General features: G+C 36.1%; 1 protein-coding gene and 1 long non-coding RNA gene across 11 annotated transcripts in view; both read left to right on the forward strand.

Annotated features, from left to right (window-relative positions):
• LOC110463871 (cell death-inducing p53-target protein 1 homolog) overlaps positions 1–19,816 on the forward strand; it is a 39,691-nt gene that overhangs the window by 10,730 nt on the left and 9,145 nt on the right. For 4 of the 10 annotated variants that reach the window (XM_021518784.1, XM_021518780.1, XM_021518782.1 and 1 more), the window contains one exon: positions 8,299–8,494. In XM_021518784.1, coding sequence (XP_021374459.1) covers positions 8,299–8,494 — 196 coding nt within the window. Of the gene's footprint in view, positions 1–2,256; positions 2,275–6,155; positions 6,174–8,298; positions 8,495–15,889; positions 17,631–19,816 lie in introns of those variants that run through there. The other 6 variants (XM_021518776.1, XM_021518779.1, XM_021518778.1 and 3 more) reach the window with 4 other exon arrangements.
• The window catches only part of LOC110463872, a 2,350-nt gene continuing 1,140 nt past the window's right edge, over positions 18,607–19,816 (forward strand). Inside the window, exon 1 of the long non-coding RNA XR_002464443.1 lies at positions 18,607–19,464. This is a non-coding gene — a long non-coding RNA (uncharacterized LOC110463872). The remainder of the gene's footprint in view (positions 19,465–19,816) is intronic.

Below are 19,816 nucleotides of genomic sequence, written 5' to 3' on the forward strand. Positions count from 1 at the left end.
TCATGGTCCTGACAAAGTGTTGTTATTTTTCGGGTCAATCAGAAATACAATTTGGCTGCCATGGCCGCTATTTTGCTACTAAGTTCTAATAGGCCGATCTCACTTAAAATTGGTCTAGGAATGATCAGCTCATGGTCCTGACAAAGTTAAGTTAACATTATACTATTTTTTACTCAAATTGGTACATATTTCAACAACAAAAATAAATACTATAGACTCAGGTGACCGTTAAGGCCCATGGGCCTCTTGTTTATCATTGTCACATACATTTTAAGAATCTTAGAGCAATTAATGTTGTTCATGTGTATGTATATATATTTTAATCTGCTCTTCATTAATGTAGCTACTATCTATCAATTCAGCAATAACTTTTTTACAAAATAACTACTTAGGACATGGGTTAGATAAGTGTTTCTTTTAATCTTAAGTAATTGTGTAAGGCAAAGTTTGACTAAGGTCAAGGTAATTTGGAGTCATATGCATTTTTTTTTCTTAAGTAAAACATATAAAGTGATTGTCATATGTAGTTATGTGTGACATTTAACAGATTTATTTGATGTCACTTATTTAAACCTTCAGTAGAAATATAAATATGTTAGAAACAGACCCTAAGTATTCATATGCCTTTTGTTATGAGACATATATCATGGTTGGCTGGCAAGAACATGTTGTGAGGAGCAGTTAGTTACCAAACTAAGCTTACCAATATATATCTTAGAAAAATAGTATGTCAAATACCGTTCTTACTCGTTAGCTTACCAATATGTACCTTAGGAAAATAGTATGTCACATACTGTTCTTACTCATTCACTTACCAATATGTACCTTAGGAAAATAGTATGTCAAATACCGTTCGTACTCATTCACTTACCAATATGTACCTTAGGAAAATAGTAGGTCAAATACCGTTCTTACTCGTTAGCTTACCAATATGTACCTTAGGAAAATAGTAGGTCAAATTCCGTTCTTTCTCGTTAGCTTACCAATATGGACCTTAGGAAAATAGTATGTCACATACTGTTCTTACTCATTCACTTACCAATATGTACCTTAGGAAAATAGTAGGTCGCATACCGTTCTTACTCGTTAGCTTACCAATATGTACCTTAGGAAAATAGTATGTCACATACCGTTCTTACTCATTCACTTACCAATATGTACCTTAGGAAAATAGTATGTCACATACCGTTCTTACTCATTCACTTACCAATATGTACCTTAGGAAAATAGTATGTCACATACCGTTCTTACTCATTCACTTACCAATATGTACCTTAGGAAAATAGTATGTCACATACCGTTCTTACTCATTCGCTTACCGTTATGTACCTTAGGAAAATAGTATGTCAAATACCGTTCTTACTCATTCGCTTACCAATATGTACCTTAGGAAAATAGTATGTCACATACCGTTATTACTCGTTAGCTTACCAATATGTACCTTAGGAAAATAGTAGGTCGCATACCGTTCTTACTCATTCGCTTACCAATATGTACCTTAGGAAAATAGTATGTCGCATACCTTTCTTACTCGTTAGCTTACCAATATGTACCTTAGGAAAATAGTATGTCGCATACCTTTCTTACTCGTTAGCTTACCAATATGTACCTTAGGAAAATAGTATGTCACATACCGTTCTTACTCGTTAGCTCAACTTTGTTGATGTCACCTGTGTTGGCATAACTTAATATATATATATATTTATGCATCTTATGAAAGGGATGTGTAACACATTCTTTTCTTGTTTTGTGCTCTACTATAAGTAGAATTATGTCCCTTCATTATTTTGATGTGGAAGTTTTGTCCAAACTGTCTATGAAGTCACTTTGGTACATGTAAACATCAGTAGGTTTGCTTGTTATGGTTCCAATGTATATCAAGACATTCAGGTATCTGTTTCATAAACAGCTAACAGTGTTTCATTAATGATAAACTAGATTCCCTTCTCCCACTGAAACCAAACTTAGTTCATATCTTGTCACTGTTTTGTCCATCTCGTGCATTTTTCCATACATTTGTACATGTTTTATTTATCTATCAGCAGTATCTTTCATGTTGCTCTTTCAATCACTGAACATAAGATAATGAATGTAAATGGATACTACAGCATATATGACGGGTGTATATTGTTCCGCCCCCAGTGGTACATACTTTGTTTTAATGGTAACTATTACAAAAGATTAAAAACATTGACATCTGATTACGGTAAAGGTGATGCACTTTTTGACAAGCCTTTTATATTCTACACTTTGAAGCACCCTATGGACAACCAGGTAAGATGGTGTGATATATGTATGTTTGTAAACAGATATATTAAAGAGAGATAACTCTGCCTGTAAGTGTTTACCTGAACTCCTCACCAGCTCGTTACTTGTGACGTGTTAAATAACTACACACTGTATAGGGGTTGTAGCAAAAAAGATGGATACACCTGTATATATCAATATTGTCTGAACTTTAGAGAATTTAAAGTGTCAGCTTAATGAAAATTTTAATGCCAGAATTTACTCATTTGAAGGTTTTTTAAAATATAAAACAGGAGTCAAGTTTGAGATAAGTGATTGATTTTTGCAACTTTACATGAAAGTACTCTAAACAATGCTGATTGAAGACTATTTTTTTGGTTTCTTGTACTGAGAGTTAAAAGTTTCTAAGATATTTATTAATGATTTTATATGTACCAGTACAAACATTATTATTTTTATAGAACAGCAGTTAAAAGGAATTTATATTTAATAGTTATCATAAATCCATGTTCAGAACAGTCTTTTTCATGGGTTTCAAGGTCTTTTCATCTTCAAGCTCCTGCTCAACCCCTGCCCACCTGTATCTTCCAACCTTTTTGTTCATATTTGTTTTATTTTTTTGTCACATATGGATTAAACTAGTCGTTAAACATTTTTATTTAAATTATGCCAAATGAATTTACATCCTGACATTTTTAGATTTTGCAGAAGCGACATTTAAGTTGTACATTTTTTGTGTGTTCGATTAAAGATCACAATGTAGTAAGCTTGTGATTAATATTTTTGAACGAAAGATATTGTCTTTGTTACAACAACTTTTGGCAATAAAATGGGGAGCTCAAGAATTGGCAGTTTAACTCAGAAAAGAAAAAAGAAGAAAAGGTCATTTGGAAAGTGTTCATTTTGGGAATGGACAATTTATGAATATGGGAGAGTACAGGAAAATTTATATATAGGCTTGGCAGATATTCTGTCTGATCGACTATTAGACTGTGTTACACACTTGTCAGTTAAAAATGCTGAAATGAAAAAAATATGAAATACTAAAACATAGCAGATTTGATTTTCCATTTGTTTTTGTGAAGACAATATCTTATCTGTTTGCATGAGTGTTGTCAATTGTAAGAGCATGAGTGTGTACATGTACTGGAGTACGACCAGATACAACATGTACTGGAGTACGACCCTACAACATGTACTGGAGTACGACCAGATTCAACAGGTACTGGAGTACGACCAGATACAACATGCACTGGAGTACGACCAGATACAACATGTTCTGGAGTACGACCATACAACATGTACTGGAGTACGACCAGAGACAACATGTACGGGAGTACGACCATACAACATGTACTGGAGAACGACCAGATACAATGGCTGTATATGTATAACCCTGGACTTTGTCCATAGAAACTTAAATAAGATAAGGTCATATGACAGTTAGGAGGGGGAAAACACCAGAAAAGTGAAGTGGTGAATTCTATCAGATACAACATGTACTGGAGTACGACAAGATACAACATGTACTGGAGTACGACCCGATTCAACATGTACTGGAGTACGACCAGATTCAACATGTACTGGAGTACGACAAGATACAACATGTACTGGAGTACGACCCTACAACATGTACTGGAGTACGACCAGAGACAACATGTACGGGAGTACGACCATACAACATGTACTGGAGTACGACCATATACAACATGTACTGGAGTACGACCAGACTCAACATGTACTGGAGGACGACCAGATACAACATGTACTGGAGTGCGACCAGATACAACATGTACTGGAGTAGGAGCAGATAGAACATGTACTGGAGTACGACCAGATACAGCATGTACTGGAGTACGACCAGATACAAGATGTACTGGAGTACGACCAGATTCAACATGTGCTGGAGTACGACCAGATACAACATGTAATGAATATGGGAGAGTACAGGAAAATTTATATATAGGCTTGGCAGATATTCTGTCTGATCGACTATTAGACTGTGTTACACACTTGTCAGTTAAAAACGCTGAAATGAAAAAAATATGAAATACTAAAACATAGCAGATTTGATTTTCCATTTGTTTTTGTGAAGACAATATCTTATCTGTTTGCATGAGTGTTGTAAATTGTAAGAGCATGAGTGTGTACATGTACTGGAGTACGACCAGATACAAAATGTACTGGAGTACGACCAGATACAACATGTTCTGGAGTACGACCATACAACATGTACTGGAGTACGACCATATACAACATGTACTGGAGTACGACCAGATTCAACAGGTACTGGAGTACGACCAGATACAACATGCACTGGAGTACGACCAGATACAACATGTCCTGGAGTACGACCAGATACAACATGTAATGAATATGGGAGAGTACAGGAAAATTTATATATAGGCTTGGCAGATATTCTGTCTGATCGACTATTAGACTGTGTTACACACTTGTCAGTTAAAAACGCTGAAATGAAAAAAATATGAAATACTAAAACATAGCAGATTTGATTTTCCATTTGTTTTTGTGAAGACAATATCTTATCTGTTTGCATGAGTGTTGTAAATTGTAAGAGCATGAGTGTGTACATGTGCTGGAGTGCGACCAGATACAACATGTACTGGAGTAGGACCAGATACAACATGTACTGGAGTACTACCAGATACAACATGTACTGGAGTACGACCAGATACAATGGCTGTATATGTATAACACTGGACTTTGTCCATAGAAACTTAAATAAGATAAGGTCATATGACAGTTAGGAGGGGGAAAACACCAGAAAAGTGAAGTGGTGAATTCTATGGTTTAGTCGACTCAACTCTGTTACATCTGAACGATGATGCTGATTACCGATTCAATACAATATCAATATGAAGATGTTGAAATATGTGAATGCATTGTATTTGAATGTACAGGTACATATATATTGAATGAAATCTCTTTCAGTAAATACATTAATGCATGAGAACTTTACTACTTGAAATTCAAAACCTTGTATACATTGATCTCTGTTATATATCTGTTTGCAGATGTCTATTTCAGTGCAGTAGTTTTCTCTGTTAACATTTTTGTTGTTCCTTGTGTTATAATAATACAGTTGACAGAGCTCAGGTTGTACCATCAACATGTCTCAGTTCAAATTTGGAAGACAAATCGGTTGAATCCTGAGTATTATAAAGTGTTGACAATATATGTGAACAGCTTTTCAGCGGCCTGATTTGCTTGAACAGCCCCAGGACAAAATTCCTCAAGTCTGAGATGCAGTACTGTGATAAAAATAGATCTGAAACAATTTGAGGAGATAGGGTGTAGTTGTGTTGTACATGTACCTGGTACATGTCCTGTGGTTTATACCTGTAGTATATCTGTGTAGACACGGTGTTGATTTTATACAAGTTGTGTTGTACATGTCCTGTGGTTTATACCTGTAGTATATCTGTGTAGTTTGTGGAATCATGTTTATTTCCTGAAATCATGTACAGGTGTAGATAGGTGAACAAAGCTTAGTTACATACAGTAAAAAACTTTCATGTACCAACTATTACTATTTATAGATGTAGAAATGTAGTACATACATTACAGTAATGGAATTAAATGAGTTGTGAAAAATGTACATGTCAGTGCTGGCAGTATGCCAAGTCCTAGTTGTATGTTTCATTTGTTATCAATATGCAGTCTTGTAGATAATATAACAACAACAAAATGTTTACAATGTTGGTCTGGATGGTGAGCTTATGGGTAATAATGGCTCTAGACCCGTAGAGCACTGTAGTCATGAACAATGTTCATGGTTAGTTATTGAACCACTTCTGAGGTGTTTTCAGACTTGTAGCTAGGTTCAGAAGAGCCAGATTTGTTTGTACATGTATACCTTTATAAGATCTTTATTTATCAATTGCCAGTCTATTTAAGCCATCCAGGTAAGACTCTGAAAAAAAGTTTGCTGCATGGTTGGTTAATTACCTGTTTGTGTTTGTTAACATTACACCAAGTATCAATATACAAGAAAATGTGTATAGACACCAGGCTTTCCTGTCAGACGAGTACAGTGTCCAAATATCCTAGAATCGTGTAGTGATGAAATATGCACACACATTTAGTATTGTACGCCTAGCCATTAAACAGAGCATCCCCCCCTGGAATATCCCCAGACAACAACGGCTTGCATGCATCAGCCCATCCTCTGAACTAGCTAGAGACCATCCAGCTTTAAGCTTCTCATTACATGGTCCGATGTTATAAAATATTGATAGGCAATATGGACTGTTTAAATAGGCTTCTTTACAAATGTCAGTGTTGAGTTTTAACCCGAGACCAGAGCTAGTTCCTTGTGAATTGATTAGTGTTGGATTTATGTGTCCTTCACATTAGTATCTCCCAGGTCCGGTTACATTAATTGACTGGTAGAACATCAGGTTAGGGTTATGGACTTAGATGTGCATTAACAATACAGTATTTGACATAATAAAGGTGCTGGGATCGGTAAATGACATACAGATTCATCCTCAAATAACACATTTTGTATTTTGACTATTTACCAATCATGAAACAATTGTGATTGTCCCTTTTTCCCACTCCCAAATTGAATTCCTTTTTAGTAAAGCAGTTTATCACTCTGAAAGATTAAATTGGTCACTGATGAACAGATAATATTTCATATATCAGCTTTGATTTCATTACTAAACTGATGACAGTGCTATTTTGTCTAACTAATTATAAAAAACCCAAAAAAAACAGGAAAGGATAAAATCTGTAACAGAAAAAGTCTGGAATTTAATGATAAACTTTCAATTCATATTTTCAAAATCCCTTGGGGCACCTTCATTAAAGTAGAAACCTCACAAGGTAAGATATTTTAATGTTAGAACTATTCACTAATCAAGTTTTGATAAACACAATATAGTACAACTGTTCTTAAGTAGATTTTATGATGCAGATGCTTGATTGAGCAATAGAGTTAACGCATAGCCTTTCAATACAGATTAACTTTTGATGTAATATATATTTTACAAAGATAAAACATTTTCAGCACACTTGTCACCCTTGTCATCCTGACGTTGTAGTGTTTGTTCGTGTGTTGTCTGTTCATACTTCAACCCATCATGTAGACTGCCCCAGTGTAGTTGTCAGCCCGTTAGTTGGCCCTTGACAAATTACGACGGGGGTATACTGTAAGTTACTTATCTTTCGTGAGGGATTTGTTTCTGAATCTACAAGCAAGTCAAGAGAGGTGATAATGTGAGAAATAAGTGATTTGCAGTATGCTTTTAGTCAAATGCATGGAAAAGTAGGTATGTCATTGTCGCCCCTGTATATTGTGTAATCCCACGCTTTTATGATAGTAATGTCAACAAGTCTGTCATCAGGATGGAAACACTTTAAGGAAGATATTTAATTGTGTAAACTGTTGTTGTATTTAGCAGAAGGGCAAAATGAAATGTGATTTGGTTAGCATTAAAACTTTAATAGGATGGAAAATTCTAAAATTTGCAATGGAAATTTTATTCACATGTAGAATTTTAAACCTTTAAAATTGGTTTAGTCAAAAGTTTGTCACATTTGATGATAGTGCAGGGCATTGAGTTTAAAATTTCAAAGGATTTTCACCTTATCGTCGAGAGTGTGGAAGAAAAATTATCACTCCTATGTGATACAGACAGCAATCTCTACCCTCAGAATAAGATATTTCTCCGCCGTTTACTTCAGACTTTACTTTTTGGCTCGAGAATGTGTCTGATAGTATCCTTCATTGCTTATATCAGTATTTTGTAAATTGCCTGTTGTATCTTCAATTATAAAAATGGAAGGAATGCTAGTCGCAAAATTTTGCTATTGACTTTCTGTTTGACCGTCAACTAACAGATGGTGTATGTATGTAAGTACAAAGGTTGTGACACCTGTAAAAGCTTAGCTCCTCCACTGGTTCCTAGCGCTTGTGACATGTTAGACCTCACCTAAGATGACTGGGGCTGGGGTAATAGCCTCGGGTTCCTGCGTTGGGATTTCCAGTTGGCCTGTGCTCTCTATATCTGTTTCCTGTTGTAGGTCAGCCAGGGTATTCCCAGCAGCAGGGACAGACCACTGTAGTTGTGGCTCAGCCGGCTGTGACTGTGGTGCAGCAGTTCCGTGAGTCGCCTGTCCACACTCGCTGCCCCCATTGCCAGGCTGAGGTGGTCACTGCTACCCAGTATGAGACTGGCACCTTCACCTGGATCATATGCCTTGTCCTGTGCATTGTCGGGTAAGTCACACAAAGGTTCCCCATGAGTCCTAGTTATGTATATCTTATTTTGGAACTGATCACAAAACTAAGATGGCCAACAGCAAGCCATCTTGAATTTGAGAATGAAAGTTTGTTAGCGCTATTTCTCATAAAGTATTTGTTGGATATTTCTCCAATTTCACACGAAGGTTCCCCGGGGTCCCTAGTTATGCATATCGTTCTTTGGGACTGATCACAAAACCAAATTGGCCGACAGGCTGCCATCTTGTATTTGTGAATGAAAGTTTGTTAGCCTTATTTCTCAGAATGTTCAGGAGGGGTCTTTCTCAAATTTCACATGAAGGTTCCCAATGGTTTCTAGCTCCACATTTTGAATTTTAGGGATGATTGGAAAACGAAGATGGCCAGCAGGTGGTCGTATTGCCTAAAAAGTATTGGAGGGATCTTTCTCAAATTTCACATGATTATGATTTACAATGAAAAAATATTAATACTGTTCGTGTACCGGGATGAAAATTACGAATACTGTACATGTGCTCAGGTGAAAATTAAAGATTATGGAATGTTTACTTCGAAGAAAATTAGGAATGCTATACATATGCTCAGGGAAATATTTGATACACTTGTCTCTGCATGTGCTCAGGATAAAATAAGGAATATAGAAAATACAACTATTGCACATCAAGCAAAAAAGCATCTCTTAATATAGTCCTGCATGTACTTCCTGTTATGGAAACTGTTCAGGGAACTAACATTTCAACATGCAAATATGAGGCAGGTTTAGCAGCTTTATTTATAATCCTTTGCATAAAGTTATGCATGTACTTACATAGAACCACTATTTTGCTATGCTCCTTATTTGGATATCAATTTTAATTATTTAAGTTTGCATGTTGCTTGTTTATTTGAATTTTGAAGGTAAAATTTATATGATTTATTTTCTAGACTCCACATTCTATTGAAAATAGTTTGATTTTACATTTCGTCGCTGTATCGTACATCGTGTCTACAGTATCAGCACAAGAAAACAACCGGTGCCTCGTGAATATTTGTTTGCGAATTTTCGTGTCTTATCATTTTAATGTTTACTGCGAAACTGAGAGGAGACTGGGTCAGGGATGGTAAGCATGAAGTGAAAATTTCATTGTTGCATAAATAATATACAGTAGAATTTGGTTGTCTTTATAGGTAATCTACTTGTTCACCATCTAATGGCATTTTTAATTTGCGGTATCTGATGCAGTTTGCGATACCTGATACTATCCGATGCAACACTTACACATCTAATGTAAATCCAACATCAGACACTGGGTGACTGCTGTTGTATTTTGGATAACCAGATTCTACTGTAAACAGAAACCTGTCTAGTATACACAGTAGTACTGATTGACCACACATACGCCCTAAAGGGATATTGACAGACTGAATTGATACAAGTTTGTTGAATACTTGGAATAAATTATCAATAGATGTCAATTTCCTTTCTCTCTCTATATCTAATGAGTTATATGCAATACTCCTTATGATTATAAAAAATGATGTGGTGGTCAATCAAACATTGTGGAATATGATGGCTGGTTTCACTGTTATACTGTGTATTGGTGTAAAAGAGACTAACGGGAGGTGGCTGGATTACTTCCCTTTATTAAAATGGCTGGTAGAGATACAGCCACGAGGTCTGGAGCATCAGGCAGCATTTGAACTTTGTTGTGCTGGGAGGTGTTGGGGGCAGCTTGTCCAGACCTCTTAACAGGGTCAAAAATAATTCATAGACATGCATGATACTGTACTACATTTGTAGAAATAATTATTTTCATTTCAGCTGTAGTAGTGAGTTCCTATACATTGCAAACAAATAGCTACCAGTCGTTGCAAAAACATAGCTGTCTCTGACATTCAGCAGGATTATGGAGGAAAAAAACATGTTTCTAAAAACTGTTCTTGGGGATAGACAATATATGATAATAGCGAGTAGAGAGTAAAAGATGCTCTACCTGATTGACCTGAATCTATTTGATGTACTAGTTCACTGTGTAAAGTTCTTAAGGATACTTATTTGTTCAGAATAGACATTATCATAGTAAATAAAGTAATTGAGTACTCAGACATTGTTGTGTACAATCGCCAAGTTTTGCATGTGACTACCTCTTCGGATGGCGGAGAATCCGATCTTAAAATCGGGACTTGCCCCACTTTATAAGAGTAAGGACCGCTTAATTTGTTAACTGTGTCACTGTGTAGGGACATTTCATTCACTCTTCTTACCTACAGTTGATAAAAGTTTGTGAGTACCTTTTAGGATACTGGAGTGTCACATACCGAAATCCGTCCTGTGCCCCATTATATATAGAGTTATAGTCCTTTGTTCATACACAAAACTAAAGATGGGGCACTATGGAATCCGTCCTGTGCCCCATTATATATAGAGTTATAGTCCTTTGTTCATACACAAAACTAAAGATGGGGCACTATGGAATCCGTCCTGTGCCCCATTATATATAGAGTTATAGTCCTTTGTTCATACACAAAACTAAAGATGGGGCACTATGGAATCCGTCCTGTGCCCCATTATATATAGAGTTATAGTCCTTTGTTCATACACAAAACTAAAGATGGGGCACTATGGAATCCGTCCTGTGCCCCATTATATATAGAGTTATAGTCCTTTGTTCATACACAAAACTAAAGATGGGGCACTATGGAATCCGTCCAGTGCCCCATTATATTTAGTGTTATAGTCCTTTGTTCATACACAAAACTAAAGATGGGGCATTCTGTAGGAATGAAAAAAGGATTTATTCTATATTTGGTTTGGAGCATCCGTGGGTGAAGGGGAACCAATTTTGTATAAATGGTGGGTGTGGCCCCCTTGGGGGCTGAGGGGTGGGGCCCAAAAGGGGAAATATAGCAAATTCTTTAATATCCTTCTTCTTCTGTAGGAATGAAAGGATTTGTCCCATATTTGGTCTGAAGCATCCTTGGGTAAAGGGGAACCAATTTTGTATAAACCGTCGGTATGGCCCCCCAGAAGCCTGAGGGGCGGGGCCCAATAGGGGAAACATAGCAAATTATTCTTTAAAATCCTTCTTCTTCTGTAGGAATGAAAGGATTTGGTCCATATTTGGTGTGGAGCATCCTTGGGTAAAGGGGAACTAATTTTGTATGAACTGTGGGTGTGGCCCCCCTGGGACCTGAGGGGTGGGGCCCAATAGGGGAAAGAGAAGTAAAACCTTTATAATCCTTCTTCTAACATATAGATTAAGGGATTTTATCCTAATTTAGTCTTGAGCATCCTTGGACAAAAGGGACTCAATTTCGTATAAACAGCGAGTGTGGCCCCCCTGGGGGCAGAAGGGAGGGGCCCAATAGGGGAAACATAGCAAATTCTTCAAATACCTTCTTCTTCTGTACCAATGATAGGATTTTGTCCAAATTTGGTATGAAGCATCATTGGGTAAAGGGGAACCAATTTTGTATAAACGGTGTGTCTAACCCCCCTGGAGGCAGAGAGTCGGGGCCCAATAGGGGAAATAGAGGATTAACATTTAAAATCCTTCTTCTACCATAGGGATTAAGGGATTTTATTCTAATTTAGTCTGGAGCATCCTTGGGCCAAGGGGACTCAATTTTGTATAAGCAGTGGGTGTCGTCTCCCAGGGGGCAGAAGGGAGGGGCCCAATAGGAGAAATAGGGGTAAAACATTTAAAATCCTTCTTCTACCATAGGGATTAAGGGATTTTATCCTAATTTAGTCTGGAGCATCCTTGGGCCAAGGGGTCTCAATTTTGTATAATTGGTGGGTATGACCCCCCTAGGGGCAGATGGGTGGGGCTCTGTTTGAAGTTTGTTCTCGCTATATCTCAAGTACTGGATGGATCTTTCTGAAATTTCATATGTACTTACAGCACCTTCCATGGGGTGCTATATCTTTACTTTATACCAATTATTTTAAACATATTTAGGTGAGTGATATAGACCCTCTGGACCTCTTGTTAGCCTTGTTAGAATATATTAAGTAGCTGAGTATGCATGCAGTTAGAATACATCAAGTAGTTGAGTGTAATGATATCATTTCTTGCAGCAAATACAATACATTTTCATCGTCTATTGGCGAACTGGTATATACACAGGGCATGATTGTTTACCAATGTATGCACATAATCTGATATATTGATATGCAACCTATACAGAAGCTATTGCTTACCTTAACCTTCTCCATAAACCATTGTTGAACCCTGCAATTGATGCCTGTTAAGATCCCTTAAATCAATACTGGTTTACAACCATGATGTTGGCAGCTGTTAAGAACCTCAAATACACTGGTTCCTCCTGCTGACACTGGTCAGACCCATCAAACGGATACTGGTTAAGATAACATGGCATGATTAATAACCAACATATACCTATAACATCACTGATCAGACCCATCATACGGATTCTGGTTAAGATAACATGACATGATTAGTAACCAACATATGCCTACAACATCACTGATCAGACCCATCAAACGGATAGTGGTTCAGATAACATGACATGATTAGTAACCAACATATGCCCATAACATCACTGATCAGACCCATCAAACGGATACTGTTTAAGATAACATGACATGATTAGTAACCAACATATGCCTACAACATCACTGATCAGACCCATCAAACGGATACTGGTTAAGATAACATGACATGATTAATAAACAACATATGCCTATAACATCACTGATCAGACCCATCAAGCGGAGACTGGTTAAGATAACTTGACATGATTAGAAACCAACATATGCCTATAACATCACTGATCAGCCCCATCAAACGGATACTGGTTAAGATAACATGACATGATTAATAAACAACATATGCCTATAACATCACTGATCAGACCAATCAAACGGATACTGGTTAAGATAACATGACATGATTAATAACTAACATATGCCTATAACATCACTGATCAGACCCATCAACCGGATACTGGTTAAGATAACATGACATGATTAATAAACAACATATGCCTATAACATCACTGATCAGACCCATCAAACGGAGACTGGTTAAGATAACTTGACATGATTAGTAACCAACATATGCCTATAACATCACTGATCAGACCCATCAAATGGAGACTGGTTAAGATAACATGACATGATTAGTAACCAACATATGCCTATATCATGAAATTGATATGCCACCTACTAAATATATTACTTGCCTTTAACTTGATCTAAGGCCTATAAATACTGGTTAAGAACCCTTAAATCACTTGTTTAGAACCATCATAATTAAGTTCTCTAAGATCTGAGTGGCTTATTTATAGGATAGTAACATTTTACGTATTACTGAGATCAAAACATCAAAACTTTCAGATTTGATCTACTAATGGGTGTTTTTTTTTTTTATCCCATGGCCATTTCTTTGATGTGACAAAGTTTTAGAAACAGTATTGCGTTTCCATCCTGCTAAACTGTCATGTACAAATGGGCAATGGTTATTCTGATATATAGAGATTATAGTCTATATACATGCATATTATACAAAGTGTTGCCAGGACATGTTATGGTATCGAGAGTGTCTGACTGTCATAGGCAAAGAGAAGCAATAATTATGCATTTTTTAGGTCACTTGATTGCTTATGTAAGTTATTACCATCTTTTTTCCTCTTTTGTCATTGTTTTGTTGTCTGTAGTATGTTACGATTTCCATTCTTAACTTCTTCAGAATCACTGAACAGATTGACTTCAAACTTAGAACAAATGTTTCTTGCAATCCGCTAATCCAAAATGGCCACCATGGCCTCTGATTGGCTGAGACATTTTTTACCTCTTAAGAACAGCTGAAACTGGGACATTTTCAATTTTTTCTCATCAATGGCCGACTTCAAACTTGGTGCAAATGTCCCTAGTGAGGTTCCAACAGGTGTTATTTGTGCCAATCCATAAATCCAAGATGGCTGTCTGGCCCTCTGATTACCTGAGACCTTTACTGAGCTATACCGTTTGACTCAAATTTGTTACTAATGGTCTTTATAAGGTCCCCGACAAGTATTGTTACTTTTCAAGTTGACCTGAAAATCCAAGATTGCCACCCTCTACTCTGATTGGCAGAGATATTTTCAACTTCTTCTTAGGAACAACTGCAATGATTGACTCCACATTTTGTACCTATGTTCCTTATGAGGTCCCCAACAAGTTTTCCTGCTTTTGTACAGATTCAAACAATACAAGATGGCAGCCCTAGCCTCTGATTGTCCGAGACTTTTTGCACTTTTTTTCTGAAGAAAAGCTGCTGAGACTGAATCCAAATTTGGTACAAATGTTTTTTATGACGTCCCTATTAATTGTTAATACATCTCATGTTGACCTGAAAATCTAAGATGGCACCCATGGCCTCTGATTGAGATATTTTTTATTAAATATGAAGAGTTTTAAAGCCCTATAAACCTTGAGTTGATGGTTTGAAATATGGGCGAGGTATTTGGCCACGATTACAATTAATGTTAATTAGGGTACCAACAAGTTCAGCTATATTATTATCAATGTTACTATTGTAAAATATGTCTTTAAGAACATCTGATTCTCAAAAGGAATATTTCATGAAAATAATATGTTGCCATGCATTTTACAGAAATGTAGTTGTTCAAAATTTGAATGTTTGAAAAAAAAACCCAAAAAAACAACAAGAAAACTGCAGGGGTCGAACTGGGAATCTTTACATTACAAAGCCTTCACTTTGCTAATGTCCCCAAAAAGGAATTATACAAGTATTGCATCACAATGAGTGTCCCTATGTTAATATGTTTTTCAGATTTTGTTTTAGATTATAGGTGCATTACAAAGTTTTTTTTAAATAATCCCCTACTGCATGCTGAGTAATGTTGACGAGTATTTTGTGACTGATCTTTCATGTATGTATGTAGAACTTATGTTTTTGCAAAACCCTGCTACTATCCTCCCAATATCTTTCAGTGTTAGAAATTTAGACATGTGTTAGAAATTTACACATGCAGTTGGTTTTGCTTCTCGACTTTTCATTAATTGTCTTTTTTTAACTTTATTAGCAAGTAATTTGCTACAGAGGTTGTTAAGTATATAGAAGACAGATTCCTTGTGCATCTAAGGACTGTTTTCAACATAGACCAATCATCGATCAGCTTTTGAACACGACAGTTTAATTGTTTGGGAAGTACAACATTGTATCTTTTGCTATCAAACAATTTGTAATGTTTCCCTGAAGTCATAGAGTAAAAATGCATTGATTGTATGTCTCACCTTTAATTATGGGGCCAGATATACAAATTTGAAATATTCTGATTTGAGTGATAAAAACAATGCAAATTAAAGAAAAAACATTGAACTATTACCACGAAATAGATCAGAACTCTGTCACCAGCTGACCAGTGATGTGTTTTCTGTTTCAGATGCATACCTTGCTGTGTTATCCCATTCTGCGTTGACGGATGTAAAGATGTCATCCACACTTGTCCCAACTGTCATCAGTCTGTCAGTCGTTACAGTCGCATGTAGGATACACAGACACTAGTCTGTTAGTCGGTACTGCTACAGAATACACACCTGTGTGGGATTTGGAATGGACTCTAAAGTTAAAATACTACCTAGATTTGGTTTAGGTGTAAACAGAAAAAATGTGTCTTGGTTATGATTGATGATTTCCAATATGATTAAAACCAAATTTCTCATCTTTAATACTTTACATGGGAAATCTGAGGAAGCCACTTCACAATTTGCTGACCTTTTCTGCCTTTTCACATTGTAGGTCCGTCACTATTTATTGACCGATCAAGCGGTCTGATAGGGTTCATATTGTACAAAGAATATTAAAAGGAGTTTCTTACATCTTTGTTGTTGTCAGAAAATTTATTTATGTGATACTCTTTATTATATTTCTTTTCGGAAAATTTGTAATTGGATGAAATATTCCATATCCATCAGGTTCTTGACAACTCTGGACCTAGACTTTTGGGAACATCATTGTGCCATTTTAATTAGTTTACACACATGCTATCTAGTGTCATCAGAGTGATTTTAATGGGTCTGCCCTCAGAACTGCCATGTGTTTAAAAGTATGGAAGTGGAATGAATGATATGAAAAAAATGATTACAGATTAGTTTGGATATTTAAAACCACAAAGTATAAAGATAGCAAAGTATAAAGATAGGAAACCGATTAGATGATTATTTTTTTTCCATAGTCACGGAGTGTAACAATTCTTACAGATGAACTTGTTACAGTTCTGCTTGTAGTATACTTAAATCTGAATGAAGAAAAAATCATTGCCTTTGAATGAATTAAAAATGTCCAGTGTTTAGGAAATAATCAAAACGTTCTGCTACAATATTGATCTTTCATGTATCTTCACTTGGAATGACATCCGATTATCAGACATTTTACCATCAACCAAATGATACTAGTTTGATTTACAGTGTTCATAGTGTGCCTCTTTTGATTCACACATTGTATATGTAGGTATCAACCTCTTAATATTTATATGTTAAAAGAAAATTTTGCCTTTATCATAGTGTACAATTCATTAGTAAGGAGAGTATATAGGTGTTAAGCCTTCCTTTGATTTGTCACATACCTGTTATCATATGATACAGAAATAAAGAATTCTCTAAGGTATAAAATGGTTTTGAATATTTGCCTTGCAAAGAAAAGTATTGTTTGAACATCTCATCAAAACAGGGAATTGTTTTGGGGGTGGGGGTAGGTGAAGGAAGGAGGTGTAGTATCTCTAGTGAAGTTAAATTTTAAATGTGCAAAGGAAAATGGCACAATAATCACAGGTGTTGAGAGCTCCTTTAATAAGATCTGTACTGAATACCAGCTGGTATCTACTGAAGGACACTGACACAAATTTGCACTTCAGGAGTTTTAAAGTCTCATCTTTACTATTTTTTGTGACTTTTTATATCTCATTACAAAGCCTAATAGTTTGAGAATTTAAAAACAGAAATTTTGTTACCAGCTTGACTTACAAATGGTTCTAGTTGTTATGTTTGAAGTGTTCTTTGTGTTGTACACAAGAAAATTTCAGTAGAGGAGAATCATTTATTAACAAGAATAAGATTTTATTCTGAAATGATTTATATGTGTGATATGCAAAATGTTATTAATATTGAAATTAAAAACTAGAAGTGGTTTTTTATGTTTTGTTATGTGCCCAGAAAAGCTGTATCGTTAAGAATATATAATAAATGTATCTATTGGGAGCTGTTTAAACTTTGGCCACGGGTGAACATACAGCTATGGTGTTGTGTAGATTATCAGTGTCTGTTTGAGTTAGGGAGATATTCTTAAAAATTCTACACTGGTAGTTTTGGTATTTCTCAGCATTTGGGGATTGAAAAAGAAATTAAGTTGTCATACCAAATCTGTATTATACATAGTTACATCCAACACCTACACACATCAAGTAACCACAAGTTCAAAACCTAATGAAAATCGCCTCAAAAGGTAAAATACATCTTGATCCAGTTGATAAATAAACATCTATTAAAGTGAACACCATGTCCATGGATATTTGACCATGTGTTGTTTACTAGTAACCTAAAATTTTAGCTAATACATGTAGTTAAGTTTCAAGTAAAATATTGGTTTACCAAATAAGATAAATCTAGCTGAAACTTTGTGTTTATTAAATAGCAATATGACCATATGGTTTGAGCTGGTTTATATAGAATTTGTACAATTGTTACCAACTGCTAGGTAGGTAGGCCCAGGCTTGTATTACCATGTTGGTATACCTGTACTTCTATCAATAGGCCATCATTAAGTACTTATCTTTTACACCTTCATTGGTGCTTCATTATAGCATATATATATATATACTCGTGCTGTAACCTTTATATAATTCTGCTGGCCTCTTTATTGGGTCAGTGTATATTTTATATCTATGAAAATGTACTTATACATAACAGCTGGTTCACCCGTTGTCAGTATAATGTGACCGGGCGGAATGTTGTGGTAGGTGCCTTCGGCATGGCATTTCAGTGAGATAGCACTATAAAGTCGGCATCAGATTCGCGCCATCACAAGGAGGCAAGCACACCAAGATACCCTGTCTCCTGCATACACACACACAATTATGCATACACTACACACATGGAGGCACGTCCTTAAATGACCTTGTTGTTAATAGGACGTTAAACAAAATCAAACAAAATTAAACCAAATCAAACCAAACCAAACATAACAGCCTTTTTACTAAGGAAGTGTTTGCCATCTAACATTTTTTTCAGACCATTTCAATAGTAAGCATGGCCAAGATGTAATTACATCAGCCCAGATTTATTGGGTTTGGCCAGTTTGCTTGAGTGAAGTAGATTTTACTGTACACCATGTACATGTTGTATACTCCTCATATTGTAGTCTTTTGTGTGTGGTTGATATTTTCATTTCACAAAGACTAAACTCCAGTGCCCATTTTTGTTTTTTAGTTTTTGAGGTCACATGAATGGAATTGTTTCCATTTGAGAATAAGAAGAAATTAGTATAAAATCTTGTTGTTTGAATGAATGCCTGACAAACTGAATTTATTTTGTTATTATGCCAGCATGAAATTGTGAAGTAAATCATAAGTTTCAGTTTTCTTTGGGACGATATCACTGTAAATTTAGCTCAGCATGGCTTTGAAAATGTACCAGTCATGACCAAATTTGGAATATGCAAATGTAGTTCAATCTAAAACTACTACTCCAACAACCATGTTTGGATTTCTGTGCAAAATTTTGGTACTGAGGTTGAATGCTAGTATTGGCTTTGGTCGAGAATTTGTATTGAGCCCTTTATATGTGTTTTGTATGTTGCTAAAAATGTAAGTTTAAAATCTGCTGTTACACACACTGTATTACCAGACTTTATACACCGGTGTAGTTAGATGATGGGATGGACCATATTTAACCATATCTATTTTATGGATGGTCCTGTGGCTGGTAGCTGGACTCACAAATTTTTGCATTTACATTTTTTTAGGTCACCTGAGACAAAGTCTCAAATGACCTTATTGCGATCGCCTTTTGTCCGTCGTCGTCCGTCGTGCATCCATAAACAATTTACATTTTCGACTTCCTCTCCAAAACCACTGAACCAATTTCAATGAAATTTTGCAGGAACCTTCCATGGACAAAGGTCAACAAAAATAGTTGCCGGTTTAGTCCTAAGCCCCCAGGGGCCTGAGGGGCGGGGCCAAAAAGGGTCAAATTGACTAAAGTTTCAAAAATCTTCTTCTCAAGACCCAGATATGGTAGAATCAAATACTCTTCATAGATGGAAGGGTCTTAAGGTGCTTTACCAAAATTGTGAATTTCTTGACCCTGGGGTCTCA

Source organism: Mizuhopecten yessoensis, unplaced genomic scaffold (assembly GCF_002113885.1).
Source record: "Mizuhopecten yessoensis strain PY_sf001 unplaced genomic scaffold, ASM211388v2 scaffold10937, whole genome shotgun sequence".
In the NCBI taxonomy this organism is placed as follows: Eukaryota; Metazoa; Mollusca; class Bivalvia; order Pectinida; family Pectinidae; genus Mizuhopecten; species Mizuhopecten yessoensis.